At 44.5% G+C, this 21,708-nt stretch overlaps 1 protein-coding gene across 2 annotated transcripts in view; it reads right to left on the bottom strand.

The window, feature by feature from the left end:
* Window positions 1–21,708, bottom strand: part of LOC138662747 (probable E3 ubiquitin-protein ligase MID2) — a 718,902-nt gene that overhangs the window by 286,127 nt on the left and 411,067 nt on the right. For both annotated transcript variants that reach the window (XM_069748647.1, XM_069748646.1), the window contains exon 5: window positions 11,926–12,074. In XM_069748647.1, coding sequence (XP_069604748.1) covers window positions 11,926–12,074 — 149 coding nt within the window. The remainder of the gene's footprint in view (window positions 1–11,925; window positions 12,075–21,708) is intronic.

Below are 21,708 nucleotides of genomic sequence, written 5' to 3'. Positions count from 1 at the left end.
GAAGCGAAGTCTCCCTAAGCTAGAAGATCGTTGGGTACAGCCGGGACCAGCTGCTTCGAAAGCATCACCAAATTTTTGCCTGTAGGACATTATTGCAAGAGAGCTTGGCTGAGTAGATTACACAAGGAGGAAAACACACAGCAAGTCAGCAGGATCTAGGAGCAACATGGCAGATGTGACAACCTACATGGTGAGCTGCAGCATGTGCTACATGTTCACAGATCGACCAGAAGAAGAATCCAATTTCACCTGTCAGAAGTGTAGACTAGTGGCCCTTTTAGAAGAAAAGGTGCGGGGTCTGGAAGAAAGAATAGCAACTTTGAAACTCATCAAAGAGAATGAAGACTTTCTAGACAGAACAGAAGCATCTCTACTGGTCACAGAAGGTGCAAAAAGTGTCAGAGAACCTCCAAAAGCAGATGAGTGGAAGCATGTGACCAAAAGAAGCAAGAAGACCATGGAGAAATCACCAACCACACAACTGAAGAACTGATATCAAATCTTTGTAGAGGATGAAGATGGCACACCTAAGAATGAAGCAATACCAGCAAGCAAAAAAGAAAAGGGCACACAGCAACAAGTGACAGCAAAAAGTACAGCCAAGAAGCAACGAAGAGTGGTGGTGGTGGGAGACTCACTACTGAGAGGCACCGAAGCAGCCATCTGCAGACCGGACATAACTGCAAGAGAAGTATGCTGCCTTCCAGGTGCGATGATCAAGGATGTGACCGATAGGATACCAAAGCTCTTCAGCTCCAAGGACGTCCACCCATTTCTTCTGATACATGTTGGCACCAATGACACGGCAAGGAAGGACCTACCGACAATCTGCAAGGACTTTGAAGAGTTGGGGAAGAAAGTAAAGGAACTGGATGCACAGGTAGTTTTTTCTTCTATCCTTCCAGTAGACGGGCATGGCACCAGGAGATGGAACAGGATCCTTGATGCAAACAACTGGCTAAGACGATGGTGCAGACAACAAGGATTTGGATTCCTGGACCACGGTGTGAATTACTGGTATGATGGACTCCTCGCCAGAGACGGACTACACCTCAACAAACCTGGGAAACACACATTCGCCAGAAGACTCGCTACACTCATCAGGAGGGCGTTAAACTAGAAGAAGAGGGGACGGGAAGAAAAACATTAGACTCGAACAAAGACGACCCAGGAAAACATACTCAGAAGGGAGGTAAGAACATTTCTAAAACAATCCACAGTGAGGAGATTGGAACAAAACAAAATCCTCTAAACTGCATGCTCGCAAACGCCAGAAGCCTGACAAACAAGATGGAAGGACTAGAAGCAGAAATATCTACAGGTAACTTTGACATAGTGGGAATAACCGAGACATGGTTAGATGAAAGCTATGACTGGGCAGTTAACTTACAGGGTTACAGTCTGTTTAGAAAGGATCGTAAAAATCGGAGAGGAGGAGGGGTTTGTCTCTATGTAAAGTCTTGTCTAAAGTCCACTTTAAGGGAGGATATTAGCGAAGGGAATGAGGATGTCGAGTCCATATGGGTTGAAATTCATGGAGGGAAAAATGGTAACAAAATTCTCATTGGGGTCTGTTACAAACCCCCAAATATAACAGAAAGCATGGAAAGTCTACTTCTAAAGCAGATAGATGAAGCTGCAACCCATAATGAGGTCCTGGTTATGGGGGACTTTAACTACCCGGATATTAACTGGGAAACAGAAGCCTGTGAAACCCATAAAGCCAACAGGTTTCTGCTAATAACCAAGAAAAATTATCTTTCACAATTGGTGCAAAATCCAACCAGAGGAGCAGCACTTTTAGACCTAATACTATCTAATAGACCTGACAGAATAACAAATCTGCAGGTGGTCGGGCATTTAGGAAATAGCGACCACAATATTGTGCAGTTTCACCTGTCTTTCACTAGGGGGACTTGTCAGGGAGTCACAAAAACATTGAACTTTAGGAAGGCAAAGTTTGAACAGCTTAGAGATGCCCTTAATCTGGTAGACTGGGACAATATCCTCAGAAATAAGAATACAGATAATAAATGGGAAATGTTTAAGAACATCCTAAATAGGCAGTGTAAGCGGTTTATACCTTGTGGGAATAAAAGGACTAGAAATAGGAAAAACCCAATGTGGCTAAACAAAGAAGTAAGACAGGCAATTAACAGTAAAAAGAAAGCATTTGCACTACTAAAGCAGGATGGCACCATTGAAGCTCTAAAAAACTATAGGGAGAAAAATACTTTATCTAAAAAACTAATTAAAGCTGCCAAAAAGGAAACAGAGAAGCACATTGCTAAGGAGAGTAAAACTAATCCCAAACTGTTCTTCAACTATATCAATAGTAAAAGAATAAAAACTGAAAATGTAGGCCCCTTAAAAAATAGTGAGGAAAGAATGGTTGTAGATGACGAGGAAAAAGCTAACATATTAAACACCTTCTTCTCCACGGTATTCACGGTGGAAAATGAAATGCTAGGTGAAATCCCAAGAAACAATGAAAACCCTATATTAAGGGTCACCAATCTAACCCAAGAAGAGGTGCGAAACCGGCTAAATAAGATTAAAATAGATAAATCTCCGGGTCCGGATGGCATACACCCACGAGTACTAAGAGAACTAAGTAATGTAATAGATAAACCATTATTTCTTATTTTTAGTGACTCTATAGCGACAGGGTCTGTTCCGCAGGATTGGCGCATAGCAAATGTGGTGCCAATATTCAAAAAGGGCTCTAAAAGTGAACCTGGAAATTATAGGCCAGTAAGTCTAACCTCTATTGTTGGTAAAATATTTGAAGGGTTTCTGAGGGATGTTATTCTGGATTATCTCAATGAGAATAACTGTTTAACTCCATATCAGCATGGGTTTATGAGAAATCGCTCCTGTCAAACCAATCTAATCAGTTTTTATGAAGAGGTAAGCTATAGACTGGACCACGGTGAGTCATTGGACGTGGTATATCTCGATCTTTCCAAAGCGTTTGATACCGTGCCGCACAAGAGGTTGGTACACAAAATGAGAATGCTTGGTCTGGGGGAAAATGTGTGTAAATGGGTTAGTAACTGGCTTAGTGATAGAAAGCAGAGGGTGGTTATAAATGGTATAGTCTCTAACTGGGTCGCTGTGACCAGTGGGGTACCGCAGGGGTCAGTATTGGGACCTGTTCTCTTCAACATATTCATTAATGATCTGGTAGAAGGTTTACACAGTAAAATATCGATATTTGCAGATGATACAAAACTATGTAAAGCAGTTAATACAAGAGAAGATAGTATTCTGCTACAGATGGATCTGGATAAGTTGGAAACTTGGGCTGAAAGGTGGCAGATGAGGTTTAACAATGATAAATGTAAGGTTATACACATGGGAAGAGGGAATCAATATCACCATTACACACTGAACGGGAAACCACTGGGTAAATCTGACAGGGAGAAGGACTTGGGGATCCTAGTTAATGATAAACTTACCTGGAGCAGCCAGTGCCAGGCAGCAGCTGCCAAGGCAAACAGGATCATGGGGTGCATTAAAAGAGGTCTGGATACACATGATGAGAGCATTATACTGCCTCTGTACAAATCCCTAGTTAGACCGCACATGGAGTACTGTGTCCAGTTTTGGGCACCGGTGCTCAGGAAGGATATAATGGAACTAGAGAGAGTACAAAGGAGGGCAACAAAATTAATAAAGGGGATGGGAGAACTACAATACCCAGATAGATTAGCGAAATTAGGATTATTTAGTCTAGAAAAAAGACGACTGAGGGGCGATCTAATAACCATGTATAAGTATATAAGGGGACAATACAAATATCTCGCTGAGGATCTGTTTATACCAAGGAAGGTGACGGGCACAAGGGGGCATTCTTTGCGTCTGGAGGAGAGAAGGTTTTTCCACCAACATAGAAGAGGATTCTTTACTGTTAGGGCAGTGAGAATCTGGAATTGCTTGCCTGAGGAGGTGGTGATGGCGAACTCAGTCGAGGGGTTCAAGAGAGGCCTGGATGTCTTCCTGGAGCAGAACAATATTGTATCATACAATTATTAGGTTCTGTAGAAGGACGTAGATCTGGGTATTTATTATGATGGAATATAGGCTGAACTGGATGGACAAATGTCTTTTTTCGGCCTTACTAACTATGTTACTATGTTACTATGTCTAATGTAATCCCACTGCGGGCCTTGGATCCATGGGCATGCACAGTGCATATACTCGACTCTCACTCCCCTCCTTCCCTCTTCTTCAGACTGTGCGGTGTCACGGCCGTGGCATGCTATTAGGGATCAGCTGACGGCGCACAGTCTAAAGAAGGCAGAGGAAAATGAGCGAGAGCCCGAGGGGGAGATATGCACTGCGCATGCCCATGGATCCCAGGCCCGCAGTGTGACCCAATCAGAAGACACTGCGAGGCGGGATCTTGGGCAGCGCGGCCGCACAGGCGCAGCCAGCCTGACACCAAATTATGTCAGAAGACAGGCAGCGCAAATAGGGCATGCCCAAGGGATAACAGAACAGCGCAGGCTCCGTGACAGCTTAAAACAACGCTGAGGAGGCAGCGCATGGCACCAAGGGGGTAGGAATGACGGCTGTGCTGCGTCACATTACGAAGGAAAGTCCCAGCTCCGGGACGGTATAACGGTATCAGTGAACACATTTTATAAGTGTTAAGTTCTGCGTGTGCAAGGAGCTAAACCAAAAGAGCTACCTTTTCCTTGTGCAGCATTACTGCTGCACAAGATGGCTCTTTCAGTAACAAACGACGGGGGGGGGGGGGGAACAGGTTCCCTTACATTTAGGTTGTTGTGTCAGCGTGGCGGTCGCAGGACACATTGCCGGCTACACAGCTGGGGATCAGCTGACATTACTGAAACCCAATAACACTGGGTTGTATGTTTTTACTGTGCAGCCTGCACTTCTGAGCCGCAACTGGCGGTGTTGGAGCTCAGGAATAGCAGTTCAGGTGGTAGAAAGATGAACACAGCAGGAGACCTGAATGACACCCAATTACTTAATCAGGCAGAGGAGTGGCAAATTCCTGCGAGATCCAGGCCTGGTTCATTTTCAGGAAAGTAAGCCGGTCAACGTTATCGGAGGACAGTCGCATGCGACGGTCTGTTAGTACACCACCTGCGGCACTAAAGGCACGTTCCGATAAGACACTAGCGGCAGGGCAAGCCAGCACCTCCAATGCATACTGGCTTAGCTCTGGCCATGTATCCAGCTTAGAGACCCAAAACTTGAACGGGGAAGAGCCGTCTGGGAGTACAGTAAGAGGGCAAGCCATGTAGTCTGTCACCATCTGACGGAACCGTTGCCTCCTGCTGACTGAAGCCGCCGGTGATGGTGTAGACATTTGGGGCGGGCACACAAAAGTGTGCCAGAGTTGTGCCATACTGGGCTTGCCTTGGGCAGAGGCACTGCTTCTGCTCCCTCTTTGGGCAGAGCCTCCCCCACTGCCTCGACGCACTGAGCTGCTTTGTAAAGCACTAGCAGCACTCCTCTCAGTTGGACAGGAGAAGATGATGGAATTCACCAGTGTGTCGTGGTACTCCCGCAATTTACGCTCCCGGGTCAACGCTGGGATGAGGTTTTGGACGTTGTCCCGGTAGCGAGGATCGAGGAGGGTGAACACCCAATAATCAGGCATGTTGAGAATGTGGTCGATGCGGCGGTCATTTCTCAGGCACTGCAGCATGAAATCCACCATGTGCTGCAGAGTGCCAACTGGCCCAGAAACGCTGTCCCCTGCTTGAGACATGATCTCTGCCCGCTCGTCAGCACCCCACCCTCGCTGTACACACTGACCACTGGACAATTGTGTCGCTCCCTCCTCTGGACGGAGCTCTTCCTCCTCCATTGACTCCTCCTCATCCTCCTCACAAATTGGCCCCTGCGTACCCCTTTGTGAGGATCCACGTGGCGCTGACTCGCCAGAAGCTGATGGAAAAGGTGACTCCTCATCCTCCACCTCTTCCACAACATCATCCCTTAACCCTTGCAAAGTTTGCTGAAGCAGGCAGATAAGGGGGACAGTCATGCTGACTAGTGCATCATCTGCACTTGCCACCCGCGTGGAATAATCAAAAGGACGCAAAACCTGGCAGACGTCCTTCATAGTGGCCCACTCTGTGGTTGTGAAGTCTGATCGGCGCTGACTGCGACTTCTTTGCGCCTGATGCAGCTGGTACTCCATAACTGCTTGCTGCTGCTCACACAACCGCTCCAACATATGTAACGTGGAATTCCACCAGGTAGGTAGGTCACATATGATGCGGTGTTCCGGAAGGCGGAATTGGCGCTGCAGAGCAGCAATGCGGGATCTTGCCAAGCTGGAACGCCGCAAGTGAGCACACTCTAGGCGGACCTTGTGCAGCAGGGCATCAAGATCCGGATAGTCCCTCAGAAAACTCTGCACAACCAAATTGAGCACATGTGCCAGACATGGGATGTGAGTGAGGTTGCCAAGGGCCAAAGCTGCCACCAGATTTCGGCCATTGTCACACACTACCATGCCTGGCTGGAGATTCGCTGGCAGTAACCACACATCGCTCTCCTGCTTGATGGCATTCCAGAGCTCCTGCGCTGTGTGGCTTCGATTCCCCAATGAAACTAGTTTCAAGACGGCCTGCTGACGTTTGGCCACGGCTGTGCTCATGTCGGTCATAGGTAAACGTTCACGGGTCCATGTGGAGGTGGACTGTGACGGCTCCTGCAGAGTTGATTCTGAGGAACTTGTGTAAGAGGAGGAGTCAATGCGTACAGACTGGATTCCTGCAATCCTTGGAGTGGGCAGGACACGTCCTGCGCCACTCGCACGATCTGTACCTGGCTCAACAACATTAACCCAATGGGCAGTGAGGGAAACGTATCGCCCCTGTCCATGCTGACTGGTCCACGCATCTGTGGTGAGGTGGACCTTGCTACTGACGGCGTTCAGTAGCGCATGTTTTATGTTTCCCTCAACATGCCTGTGCAGGGCAGGGACAGCTTGCCTGCTGAAGTAAAAGCGGCTGGGCACCTTGTACTGTGGGACTGCCAATGCCATCAAGTCACGGAAGCTGTCAGTCTCCACCAGCCTGAACGAGAGCATTTCCAGGGACAACAGTTTGGCAATGCCTGCATTCAGAGCCTGTGCTCGGGGGTGGTTGGCCGAGAATGCCCACCTTTTCTCCCATGCCTGTACTACCGATGGCTGTAGAGTAGACTGGGAGTCTGAGGATGACTGGGAAGGTGGTGCTGTGGGTGGAATTACACAAGGTCTCTGGACAACAGTGCCAGAGGTTCTTCCATGGCGATCCTGGGAGGAAGCCAAACCAGCTGTGCGTGAGCTGGAGGAAGAGGCAACACGAGCTGAAGAGGTGGTAGCTGCCGCTGTTGGTTGGCCTACATCTTCAGTCTGTTTCTGTAACTCCACCGCGTGCCTGGTCCGCACATGTTTCCACATATTTGTGGTATTGAGGTTGCTGACATTTTTCCCTCTTTTTACTTTCTGATGGCACAGCTTGCATTTGACAAAACAAATGTCATCTGCAACTGTGTCAAAAAAGGACCAGGCACTGCAAGTCTTGGGAGCGCCCTTTTTGGCTTTGGAAAGAGACAGGCTCCTAACGGGTGCCAAAGTGGAGGCTACAGGCTCCGCAGTCTTCCCCCTCCCTCTCCCTCTTTGGCCCGTAAGGGGAATCTCTTCCTCAGAGCTGCTCCCACCACCTTCCTGTTCCTCATGCCACGATGGGTCAACGACCTCATCATATCCACTACCCTCTGCCACCAACTGCTCCTCCTGGGTAGTCTCGGCAGCACATTACGCACCAGAAAGCGGCACCTGAGTTTCATCATCAGATGCGTACTGCGCTGTGGTCACCGGAGGCACTGGCCCACCCGCCTCTTCAGAGTCAGAGAGACAAAGCTGTTGGGCATCACTGCACAATGCCTCTTCTTCCATTTCTCCAATGCTGCTTGGCTGGCCCCCTGTTTCCAAGCCAAGAGATTCAGAGAACAGAAGTAGAGACGGCTCCTGTCCTGGGCTCTCTGACTGCCTGCCCAATTTGGCAGGTGGTGAAGAGACAGATGGCTGCTCTCCAGTGGTCTGTGCCTGAGAGGATGAGGCGTTAGCTGCCATCCACCCGACAACGGCTTCAATTTGGTCTTCACGCAGCAGCGGTGCACGGCGCTCTCCGACAAAGCTGCGCATGAAGGACTGTTCCCTGCTGAAACTGAGTGACGACGAGTCACCGGCGCCCGCAGCAGGCACAGAATCACCACGTCCTCTCCCTCCTTCTCTCCCTGCTCCGCGCCCACGCCCACGTGCCTTACTCCCTGCCCTCTTCATCTTGGTTGACAGATAAAGATAAGCAGAAAAGTACTAAGGCCTTAGTGTGCTTATTCCTGAAATGCTCCTCCTAACAGGTGTAAGAAACACTAATGTTGTAAAGTGTGGACTAAACTTTATTATTTTTCAAATGTGGCCTACACAAGTGTTAAGTTGTGTTTGGTGAACTTTACTTTTTTTTTTTTGCAGATCGGGCTACAGAGCTAGTTTAAATCACACGGAGACCATGCAGACAGCCGTAAACGGCGCTGCAAGGCCCAAAAAACCTCCTCTAGGTTATCCTATTTAGTGTTTTTCCACTATTTAGCTGGAGACGGGTGGAAAGACACTAATAGGGAATTTTTTTTTTAAATTTTAAACAGGCTGCACTATTTGAAAAAAAGGAAATTTTTTTTCAAGGTATGAGGCAGTAACGCACCCTGAGCTGAATCCAACCGGCTATGGCTGCACACAGACTACAGGGCGAGCTGCGCTCACACAGAGACCGTGCAGACAGCCGTAAACGGCGCTGCAAGGCCCAATAAACACCCTCTAGGTTATCCTATGTAGTGTTTTTCCACAATTTAGCTGGAGACGGGTGGAAAAACACTAATAGGAAATTTATTTTTTAAAGTTTAAACAGGCTGCACTATTTGAAAAAAAGTAAATTTTTTTTCAAGGTATGAGGCAGTAACGAACCCTGAGCTGAATCCAACCGGCTATGGCTGCACACAGACTACAGGGCGAGCTGGGCTCACACGGAGACCATGCAGACAGCCGTAAACAGCGCTGCAAGGCCCAAAAACCCCCCTCTAGGTTATCCTATGTAGTGTTTTTCCACAATTTAGCTGGAGGCGGGTGGAAAAACACTAATAGGAAATTTGAGAAAAAATGTGCAGCAGGCTGCACTATGAGCAAAAAAGGACAACTGTGTGAGGCAGTGTGAACCCCCCCTGAGCTGAATACAATCGGGTATATGGCTGCACACAGACTACAGAGTGAGCTGCACACACACACACAGAGACCTTGCAGAACGCTGTTAAAACAGCGCTGCAAGGCAAGAGCAAGGTGAACAGTGAAGAACACACAGCGTTTTGCTAAATTAGCCTTTGGAAAGGAAAATAAAGCAATTAGCTATCTCAACTGGCCCTCAGTGAGAACACAGCGTCCTGTCCCTAACTGAAATCACAGCAGAGTGAGCGCAAAATGGCGGCAGCGTATTTTATAGTGCAGAGTGACATCATTTCAGCAGCCAATCCAAGCCTTGCCAGTACTTACATGCCCACCATGCTAAACAGGATTTGCCCACACTTCCAATCATTCCTCATTGGCTGCTGCGTTCAGTTTGAATTCTGGGAACTTCCGATTCCGGTATCCGATACGCGGGAAGTATCGGAATTCGGTATCGGAATTCCGATACCGCAAATATCGGCCGATACCCGATAATTGCGGTATCGGTATGCTCAACACTACTGCCCACGTAGTATATAGCAGCCATGTAGTATATAACGCAGCCCACGCAGCATAGAACACAGCCCACATAGTATATAACACTGGCCATGTAGTATATAGCAGCCACGCAGTATCTAACACAGCCCACGTAGTATACAGCAGTGTGGGCACCATATCCCTGTTAAAAAAAAATAATTAAAATAAAAAATAGTTATATACTCACCCCTGGGATCCAACGAAGCTCCGGCGATACGCACGCGGCTGCCACCATCTTCTGTTCCCATGATGCATTGCAAAATTACCCAGATGACATAGCAGTCTCGCGAGACCGCTAAGTCTTCTGGGTAATTTCGCAATGCATCTCTGGGAACGGAAGCTGGTGGCAGGCGCGAGTGCATCGTCGGACTACGGAGGGTGAGAATAGCAGGTTTTTTGTTTTTTTATTATTTTTAACACTATTGATGCCGCATAAGCAGCATCAATAGTAAAAAGTTGGGGACACACAGGGTTAATAGCAGCGGTTACAGAGTGCGTTACCCGTGACATAACGCGGTCCATTACCGCCGGCATTAACCCTGTGTGTGCGGTGACTGGAGGGGAGTATGCAGGCGCTGGGCACTGACTGCGGGGAGTAAGGAGCAGCCATTTTTCTTCCGGACTGTGCCCGTCACTGATTGGTCGTGGCTGTTTTGCCGCGACCAATTAGTGACTTGGATTTACATGACAGACAGAGGCCGCGACCAATGAATATCTGTGACAGAAAGACAGACAGATGGAAGTAACCCTTAGACCAGAGGTGTCAAACTGCATTCCTCGAGGGCTGCAAACAGGCCATGTTTTCAGGATTTCCTTAGTATTGCACAGGTGATGGAATCATTCTGTGCAGGTGATTAAATTATCACCTGTGCAACACAAGGAAATCCTGAAAACATGACCTGTTTGCAGCCCTCGAGGAATGCAGTTTGACACCTCTGCCTTAGTCAATTATATAGTAGATGAGCGAGTGTATTCGTTGCTCGGGTGACCTCCGAGTATGACTGATAAGAAATTTAGTTTTCATTGCAGCAGCTGAATGATTTACAGCTATTAGCCTGCATGATTACATGTGGGGATTCCCTAGCAACCAGGCAACCCCCACATTTACTCAGCCTGGCTAGTAGCTGCAAATAATTCAGCTGCCGCAATGAAAACTAAATCTCCGAGCAGTCATAAATGCTCGGAGGTCACCCGAGCGTGCTCGGGAAAACCCAAGCAACGAGTACACTCACTCATCACTAATATTTATACCATCTTTCGGGGGCTGTTCAAATTCCACCCACAAAGTACATCCTGACTCTGGCACTGGTTTCAGGACATAATCTTTCATTGCATGCCCTTCAGTGTTCAGTAGTGAACACTGCATGTGTGTGCTAACAGAGCAAGAAGAAATTAATGATCTTGTGGCAATGAAAATACAGCTCCTTGCCCAAGAATGCGGTCCCTGAGAACCTGCTCAGGGGCCTGATAAAAGATCATCGAGTGCCCTAAGTGTTCCTGGGGCCTGAGGTTTCCCCCTGCCCAAGTGTCTGGGCTTCCTTCCCCCCATCGCTTTATGTTGCACTTAAGTCTTCCCACAGTGTGTGTGACAGCTCCTCTGGGAAATTTCATATGAAAGTAGCCATTTTAGAGCGAAAAAAAGACAGGAACTTTAGTGCCACTTATTGGGGGAACTTTAGTGCCACTTATTGGGGGAACTATAGTGCCACTTATTGGGGGAAACCATATCGAAACATGTGTCTACTAATGGAATTTCCGGTTTGGATTTTTACCCTCAGCAATCTAGCACTGCCTTTTAAAGGGTTGATACTGACTTTTAGGATTGCTAGCTCCAATATGTTGCACTAGGATTTCTGTCCTCTTCCTCTCTGAAGAGGCAGCATGAATATTTAAAGGCCAATAGGAGCATTGCATGACTTACATGTCTCCTTACGCCATTTTGCCACTTTCCACAAGGAGAAATTTCCTTACTCTATATTCACCCTATGATATTTACAACATTTTAAGGAACCAATAATGACATGATCACAGACCCCTTCAAACCAGATACCTTTTAATTAACCATGTCTTTGAACATTCGACTAAGCCACGTGAATCAATATTTATAAAAAAAAAGTTACATTTTTTCCATCCCTTACCTGTCTACTACTGTTTTAGCAGCTTGCAGGAACCTTGCATGATCATTTTCTTTAAGGAGATGGTCAGCCTGGTTAATTAGCACTGTTGATCGCTCAAGCCTCTGCCGACAGTTGGCAATTTGCTGAGCAAGTTTCCTTAACTTCATGACCTTGAAAAAATATATAAAAGTAAATAAATAAAACCTTTTCCTAATATACTGTAAATAAAGAGGCAGTCTACTACATTGTATAAAGCCCCATTAATTTCCACCTTTTATCTAAGAATTTTTGTAACACCTTCTGCTGCCATATATGCCTGTGAGCGACCGGGGTGAATCCAGGAAATCCGGAAATTGACACATCAGCGGCTGCAGCTGGGGTCACATGATGCGGACTGAGAGAACAGCGATAGCGCCACTCACAGGCACATATGGCAGCAGAAGGTATTTAAAAAAATATTTAGTTAAAAGGTGTAAATTGATGTGGGCACTATCCAATTTAGTAGACCACCTTTTTAATGCTATCTTATAACACGAAGACCCAGTCATCAGTGCACTGAGCTAGACATTGAAAACAGATGAATATTACTGTGCCAAACAAATTATGAGGGCTGTCCAGAACCGGGCAATCCCAGATTAATAATTTCCAGATCTTAATTAATATAAAAACAGTGAAAAAAACAAACAAACACAAAATTGAGCTTAACTTAAGTTGGTACACATGCAGAGGTTAAACGCATGTTCACATTGGCCACAAAACATTAAAACCTACAAGGGAAAAAAGTAAACGAAAACCCTGATGTAACTAAGTAAAAAAGCAAAAGTGCATTTAAATAACACAGAGTTTTTAGTAATACTGTTTTTTGATCAAAAAATAGCACAAAAGCCATCCCACCTCGTCACGGTAACTCTGATCGGGGCGGTCCTACACTGTCTAATAATAAAACCTTACATTGTGTCAATGTTGACCTCAGTGTGAATAAGGGCAGACAAAAGGACTGGGCCCAACCAGTGAAACACCAGACTGGGGAAGGCTTATATAGTCTCTAGCTCAGAAACAGGGAGGCCACACCCCGGCTTGCACAGAATGCAACAATACTAAAAACTCTGCCCTTATTGACACTGAGGTCAACATTGACACAATGTAAGGTTTTAATATTAGACAGTGTTGGACCGCCCCGATCAGAGTTACCGTGACGAGGTGGGATGGCTTTTGTGCTATTTTTTTATCAAAAAACAGTATTACTAAAAACTCTGTGTTATTTAAATGCACTTTTGCTTTTTTACTTAGTTACATCAGGGTTTTCGTTTACTTTTTTCTCTTGTAGGTTTTAATGTTTTGTGGCCAATGTGAACATGCGTTTAACCTCTGCATGTGTACCAACTTACGTTAAGCTCAATTTTGTGTTGTTGTTTTTTTTCTCTGTATTGTTGCATTCTGTGCAAGCCGGGGTGTGGCCTCCCTGTTTCTGAGCTAGAGACTATATAAGGTTTCCCCAGTCTGGTGTTTCACTGCTTGGGCCCAGTCCTTTTGTCTGCCCTTATTCAAACTGAGGTCAACATTGACACATGGTAAGGTTTCAATATTAGACAGTGTAGGACTGTCCCGATCAGAGTTACCGTGACGAGGTGGGATGGCTTTTGTGCTATTTTTTGATCAAAAAACAGTATTACTAAAAACTCTGTGTTATTTAAATGCACTTTTGCTTTTTTCCTTAGTTACATCAGGGTTTTCGTTTACGTTTTTCTCTTGTAGATTTTAATATAAAAACAGTGTATACTCACTTCTTGTAGCGGCGCCGTTCCATCCATGTCTGTGTTGCTGTTACTGGAGAGTGACGTGGCTTCTTGTGTCACGCGCCGACCATCACAGGCAGCAGCTTCCACCAATTAACCAGGAAAGGCGTCTGCTCTAATGGAATATTAATGAATTGGAGCCAAAGAGCGGCCGATGCACTGGCTGCAGCCGGCATGTGACACAACCAGTCGCATTACTCTCCGACAAAAGCAGCACCAACATCACTGCACCAGTGCAGGAGGTGAGTGTATAATGGTTTTGTTTTAATTACGGTCCTAATTTGATTAACCAGAGGCTTAAAGCACCACTCCAAAGAGATTTACTTATCTCAGTGCTTGAGTGGTGCTACTCCTCAGCCGTCGTCTTCAGCTTTTCTGGTTCCGATCCCCCATCTTGTGACTGCAGCTCAGGACTAAGCAGAAGTGACAGGTAATGACCACAAGCTCTCAGTGTCAGTCTATGAGAGCCATGTTGTGGCCTCATTCTAGTCTCATTCTGCCTCTCATAGATATACATTGAGTTGTGAGTGACTTCCGGCGCCCAGCAAACACTGGAGCGATCCGGTAAGAAACTGCAGAAGACAATGGTGCGGTGCTGAGAACAGATGAAGACAGCGGCTGGGGAGTAAAATACTACAAGAAGGGAACTTAGATTAGTGCCACCACTCCAGAACTAATCTAAAAATACTGCTAGTGTTGCTTTAATGTTTTATTGTTGATCATTTTCTGTTAGTTTTCTGCTCATTTACAGTAATACAGAAGAGCAATGCACCAATGCCAGCCTTCGGTGAGACCTCAATATGCCCCAATTTTAGAAACAAATACATAGAGGATTATTCTGTCATATTAAATATAAATCTAACGTAAAAAAGTATGATGGTATAGTATACGTCATCAAACAATATATAACAAAGAATAGAGAAGAACAGATCTGTAGTGGAATAACGTTCATCTCCCCTTTACTATACGATACTTCGGAAACTTAACAAAGGATAAATGATTGCTACTGCAGTCAGCCATTGATAATAATTAAGAGGCTTCATACTTCTCGAACAGCTGTGCACAGTGAAGGCCCAGTAATGAGGATTTATTGATTTATTGACCCTTGTGTGGGCTGTGTGGATAAGGAGAACCCACCTCATTCCCATCCACACTTAATTGCTATCAACTTGATCATCTGTAAAATACTGAAAGATGAATATCTCTTTAAATGACTAAGCCAGAAAGAGAGAACCACAAAACCAATAGGTCTATAATCAGGAAAGGTGATGAATAAAGCAGATCACGAATGTACCGTATCTAATAACATATTATAAAATCTTTAGAGAGGAGAAAACCTGAGAGAGAACCAAAGAGAACCCTGTGGTCTCTACACTAGGCAAAATGCTACTAGTCGCTAGTGTGTTAACCCCAATGTCTGAAAAGCCTTCCACAACCGCACTGCTTATTGTTACCATTCAGAAGGCACAGACGATTCTTAAGGGGCAATATGACAGTATGAAAGTACAATGGAGAATTCCTGAGCTCCGCAGCAGCCATCTCAGGTCTTTCACACCAGAAGTACTCTACAAGATGTTTTTTGTTACATGGGGGTACTTACAGATTATCTCCACACAAAGTCTTTTGCAGGTGGGTTTCGCCTGAATCCACCTGAACAAGCGCCACAAAATGCCAAAAAGATTGAATATATGCTCAGCAACGTTAAAATGACTTGTGGTGCACATGTTCCATCTTTTGTAACTTTTATTAAGAACTTCAGGCTTCAAAAGCCATCAAGTGGCTAAAAGAAGTTTTCCGGACCGTTCTATCAACAGCATCCTTCAGAAAACGCCACTGTGGTATATATGAGGAAAAAAAATCTATGGCAAAGCACAAATACAAGGCTAAGCACAAGGACTAAAAAAGACTTAAAAAAGGACGCTTCAATGTTTTCCTCAAGCATCTATTGTATTCAAAACAATGCAAGTACGAATGCAACGCAAGACGTTGTGTACACATACAATTTTATTAATTCGGCTACAGCGCTATCCTAGGTAGTACATCATGGCATTCAAGACAAAAAGGGTTATTTGGTTTAATGGATGCTGTATCAGGGCTCGAAGGGAAGACCCGAATGTGGACCCTCTGGGTTATAGTTCTAGAGCCCCCAAGGGTGAGCGGACCTGATGGAACCACCCCATATACAGGGAGCATAAGGGGCAGTCCCAAGAAGGATGGAACCACAACGGCTGGAGCCAAAGGGGCGACTAAGGGTAAATAAAGAGAGGGAAGAGACTTGGGTATGGAGGCGGTAGATGAGAACAGAGAACAAACGGAAATTATGGAATACGGGAGGCAAATGGGACCAGGAGGACCAGAGACGGAGCGGTGGCACAATGCTGCAAGACAGGAACGAAAATGGTAATGACTAGCAGAAATAAAAGGAACTGGTAGGCACGAGTGGACACAAGGATGGGATGGCTGAGACACTGAGAAGGCACGGCAGAGACATGGAGCTGATACGACAGAGACTCAGGGTAGGTAAGGGAGAGACACAGAGCAGACACGGCAAGACACAGGGCAGGCACGGCTGAGACGCCGAGCTGGTACGGCTGAGACACGGGGTGGGCATGGATGAGACACAGGGCAGGTACAGCTGAGGTGCTGAGCTGGTACGGCTGAGACACCAGAGCGAACAGAGAAAGGGAACCAGGGAACAAGGGAGAACACAAGCAAGAAAGATAGCGTACCCGCAGTAGATAACCAGGCAGACGCATGATATTTCAGTTTTTCTTTTTTAATAAATTTGCAAAAATACAGTATAGACCAAAAGTTGGACATACCTTCTGATTTAAAGATTTTTCTGTATTTTCATGACTATGAAAATTGTAAATTCACACTGAAGGCATCAAAAATATGAATTAACACTTGTGGAATTATATACTTAACAAAAAAGTGTGAAACAACTGAAAATATTCAGTTCTATATTCTAGTGTTCATATATTCAGTATTCTATATTCTAGACTATATTCTAGGTTCTTCAAATTAGCCACCTTTTGCTTTGATGACTGCTTTGCACACTCTTGGCATTCTCTTGATGAGCTTCAAGAGGTAGTCATTGGAAATGGTCTTCCAACAATCTTGAAGGAGTTCCCAGAGATGCTTTGCACTTGTTGGCCCTTTTGCCTTCACTCTGCGGTCCATCTCACCCCAAACCATCTCGACTGGGTTCAGGTCTGGTGACTGTGGAGGCCAGGTCATCTGGCGTAGCACCACATCACTCTCCTTCTTGGTCAAATAGCCCTTACACAGCCTGGAGGTGTGTTTGGGGTCATTGTCCTGTTGAAAAATAAATGATGGCCCAACTAAACGCAAACCGGATGGAATAGCATGCCACTGCAAGATGCTGTGGTAGCCATGCTGGTTCAGTATGTCTTCAATTTTGAATAAATCCCCAACAGTGTCACCAGCAAAGCACCCCCACAACATCACACCTCCTCCTCCATGCTTCACGGTGATTGCCAGGCATGTAGAGTCCATCCGTTCACCTTTTCTGCGTCGCACAAAGACACAGTGGTTGGAACCAAAGATCTCAAATTTGGACTCATCAGACTAAAGCATAGATTTCCACTGGTCTAATGTCCATTCCATGTGTTCTTTTGCCCAAACAAGGCTCTTCTGCTTGTTGCCTGTCTTTAGTAGTGGTTTCCTAGCAGCTATTTTACCATGAAGGCTTGCTGCACAAAATCTCCTCTTAACAGTTGTTGTAGAGATGTGTCTGCTGCTAGAACTCTGTGTGGCATTGACCTGGTCTCTAATCTGACCTGCTGTTAACCTGCGATTTCTGAGGCTGGTGACTCGGATAAACTTATCCTCAGAAGCAGAGGTGACTCTTGGTCTTCCTTTCCTGGGGCGGTCCTCCTGTGAGCCAGTTTCTTTGTAGCGCTTGATGGTTTTTGCCACTGCACTTGGGGACACTCTCAATGTTTGCCCAATTTTTTGGACTGACTGACCTTCATTTCTTAAAGTAATGATGGCCACTCGTTTTTCATTACTGCTTTTTGCTTGCCATAATACAAATTCTAACAGCCTATTCAGTAGGACTATCAGCTGTGTATCCACAAGACTTCTTCACGACACAACTGATGGTCCCAACACCATTTATAAGGCAAGAAATCCAACTTATTAAACCAGACAGGGCACACCTGTGAAGAGAAAACCATTCCCGGTGACTACCTCTTGATGCTCATCAAGAGAATGCCAAGAGTGTGCAAAGCAGTCATCAAAGGAAAAGGTGGCTACTTTGAAGAACCTAGAATATAAGACATAATTTCAATTGTTTCACACTTTTTTGTTAAGTATATAATTCCACATGTGTTAATTCATAGTTTTGATGCCTTCAGTGTGAATGTACAATTTTCATAGTCATGAAAATACAGAAAAATCTTGAAACGAGAAGGTGTGCCCAAACTTTGGGTATGTACTGTACATATCTTTCTTTATATTTCATAGAGAGATAGTAGAATCGCATATAATTCATTAGTCAGCTTCTGCAAAATCATTGCAGAAGCCGACAGGATAGGAAACATGGTTTACATACAGCAAACCATTGCAAAACAGTTAGAGTTATAGATGTCAGTGTCTAATACTGTTAGTAGTATGCGAGTGTAAAATTTGGGACCTGTATGTATTTAATAAAATAATGTATTCACTGAATAAACTGGCATGGGATCCCACGCAATTTTCTGCGCCAGAGAGGGAAAGCCAGTGACTGAGAGCAGATATTAATAGCCTAGAGAGGGACCATAGTTATTGCCCCACCCTGGCTAAAACCATCAGCCACCAGCCACCCCAGAAAAGGCGCATCTGTAGGATGCGCCAATTCTGGCACTTAGCCTCTCTCTCTTACCACTGCCCTGTTGCATTGCATGTGGGGTAATAAGGGGTTAATGTCACTTTTGTATTGTAAGGTAACATTAATCCGGTATAGTAATGGAGAGGTGTCAATAAGACACCTCTCCATTATTAATCCTATAGTTTGTAAAGGGTTAAATAAACACCCACATGCAGAATAAAGTCTTTTAATGAAATAAAACCCTAAACACTGTTTGACCATTTTATTGTTACAGGTAATCCATGTGAAACCATCGATCTCCTGTAAAAAATTTAAAATAAAAAACCAACAATATACCCATACCTGTCCAGCATACAGTCAGCCTCACGCCATAATCCATATCTGGGGTATATACAGTTTACAACCGGGAGCTGTGCTAATGTAACCATTCCGGTTGTAAACTACTGGGGAATTAATGAAATGCAGGGAGTGGAGCTTCAGAGACTAGTGGTGACATCACCGAAGCTGCGCTCCCTGCCGGCCTGATCTCATATGAATTCTTGAGCGTGGGAAAATCAGAATGACAACCCAAAATATTCAAATGACCCTGATCAAAAGTTTACATACCCTGGTGATTTTGGCCTGATAACATGCACAGACATTGACACAAATGGGTGTGAATGGCTACTAAAGGTAACATCCTCACCTGTGACCTGTTTGCTTGTAATCAGTGTGTGTGCATAAAAGCTGAGTGAGTTTCTGGGATCCAGACAGACTCTTACATCTTTCATCCAGCCACTGACGTTTCTAGATTGTGAGTCATGGGGAAAGCAAAAGAATTGTCAACAAATCCAATGGAAAAGGTAGTTGAATTGTATAAAACAGGTTAGGGATACAAAAAGATATCCAAAGAATTGATAATGCCAGTCATCAGCGTTCACATTTTGATTAACAAATGGAATATCAGGGGCTCTGTAAAAACAAAACCATAGTCAGGTAGACCAAAAAAATGTCATCCACAACGGCCAGGAAAATTAATCAGGATGCAAAGAAAATCCCACAAATAACATCAGCTGAAATACAGGACTCTCTGAAAACTAGAGTGTGGCTGTTTCAGGATGCATAATAAGGAGGCACTTGAAAAAAAATGGGCTGCATGGTGGAGTCACAGAAGAAAGCCATTACTGTGCAAATGCCACAAAGTATCTCACCTACAATACGCAAAACAGCACAGAGACAAACCTCAACACTTCTGGAAAAAGGTAATTTGGAGTGATTAGACCAAAATTGAGAACGTAATTGTAGAAGAAATCAGCGCACATAGGGTCTTATCCGATGGACAAAATAAGTGATCTACTAAAATTGCACTAACCTGATAGATCTAATGTAATAACATATAGATCTCTGAGAATATCAGCTGCAGCAGATCCACGGGTCTGTTGGCGACCATATCAGATGTGAAGAGGTTGAAGGTTTGAGGATGTAATCCGTGCTGCCGACTAAAATTCAGGACCAAAGATATCCAAATGAAGGAAAGTGGTTTTTATTTCAACGCATTTCTAAGTTCATGTGACTTCTTCCTCAGGAACATGTATACATGTGGTTGTGTTCCTGAGGAAGAAGTCACTTGAACTTCAAAACACGTTGAAATATAAACCACTTTCTTTCATTTGGATATCTTTGGTCCTGAATTTTAGTCGGCAGCACGGATTACATCCTCAAACCTTCAACCTCTTCACATACGAGACCAAATTTGAACTTTTGGCCACAGCCATAAATGTTACATTTGGAGAGAGGTCAACAAGGTCTATGATGAAAGGAACACCATTTCTACTGTAAAGGACGGAGGTGGATCGCTGATATTTTGGGGATGTGTGAGCTACAAAGGCACAGGAAACTTGGTCTAAGTTGAAGGAAAGATGAATGCAGCACATTATCAGCAAACACTGGAGGCAAATTTGAATCATCAGCCTCAGAAGCTGCGCATGAGACGTACTTGGACATTGCAACATGACCACAACCCAAAACACAAGGCCAAGTTGACCTGCCATTGGCTACAGCAGAACAAAATGAAAGTTTTGGAGTGGCCATCTCAGTCTCCTGACTTCAATATCATTGAGCCACTCTGGAGAGATCTCCAGCATGCAATTCATGCTAGACAGCCCAGGAATTTACAGCAACTGGAGGCTTTCTACCAAGAAGAGTGGGCAGCTTTACCATCTGAGAAAATAAAGAACCTCATCCACAACTGCCAAAAAAGACGTCAAGCAGTCATTGCTGTTAGAGGGGGCAATACACGGTATTAAGAAATTGAGTATGCAAACTTTTGATCAGGGTCATTTGGGTGTTTTGGGTTGTCTTTTTGATTTAAAAACAGAAAACACAGTAGTTTGTCACTAAATGGTTTCACCTAACCACTAAACATGAGTGGAGAAAAAGTTTTGGTGTTATCATTCATATTCTCTGAAAAAAGGGCAAGAAAGCAAAAATTCTGCCGAGGTGTGTAAACTCATGAGCACAACTGTATGCATCACTGACATCTATATATCTATCTATTTTATGTGTATATACTGTTTGCAAACATAGAACATTTGAAAAGCACTTTACCAATAGGTGGGTGCACGCCTCCCAGACAAAACTTCCCAGACTTGCCTCAATCCAGACATAGGAAAAAATTGCAAGCAGCACTCCCTAGTTTAACCCCTTAGTGACAGAGCCAAATTTTTGAAATCTGACCATTGTCACTTTATGTGGTAATAACTCTGCAACGCTTCAACAAATCCCAGTGATTTTGAGACTGTTTTTTCGTGACACATTATACTTTATGAAAATGGTAAATTTAGGTCAATATGTTTTGTGTTTATTTATAAAAAATATCAAAAATTTGAGAAAAATGTTAAAAAATTTGCAATTTTCAAAATTTGAATGATTATCCCTTTAATCCAGATAGTCATACCACAGCAAAACATTAATAAATAATATTTCCCACATGTCGGCTTTATATCAGCACCATTTGTAAAATGATATTTTATTTTTTTAGCATTTTAGGAGGTTTAAAATTGTAGCAGCAATTTTTCATTTTTTCAAGGAAATTTACTAAATTTATTTTTTAGGGACTCATCCATGTTTGAAGTGACTTTAGGGGTCTCATATATTGGGAAACCCCCAAACGTGATACCATTTTAAAAACAGCAC

The sequence above is a fragment of the Ranitomeya imitator genome, chromosome 2 (assembly GCF_032444005.1).
Source record: "Ranitomeya imitator isolate aRanImi1 chromosome 2, aRanImi1.pri, whole genome shotgun sequence".
Classification (NCBI taxonomy): domain Eukaryota; kingdom Metazoa; phylum Chordata; class Amphibia; order Anura; family Dendrobatidae; genus Ranitomeya; species Ranitomeya imitator.
The sequence above is the reverse complement of the archived record's forward strand: the minus strand, read 5'-3'. Positions and strand labels throughout refer to the sequence as shown.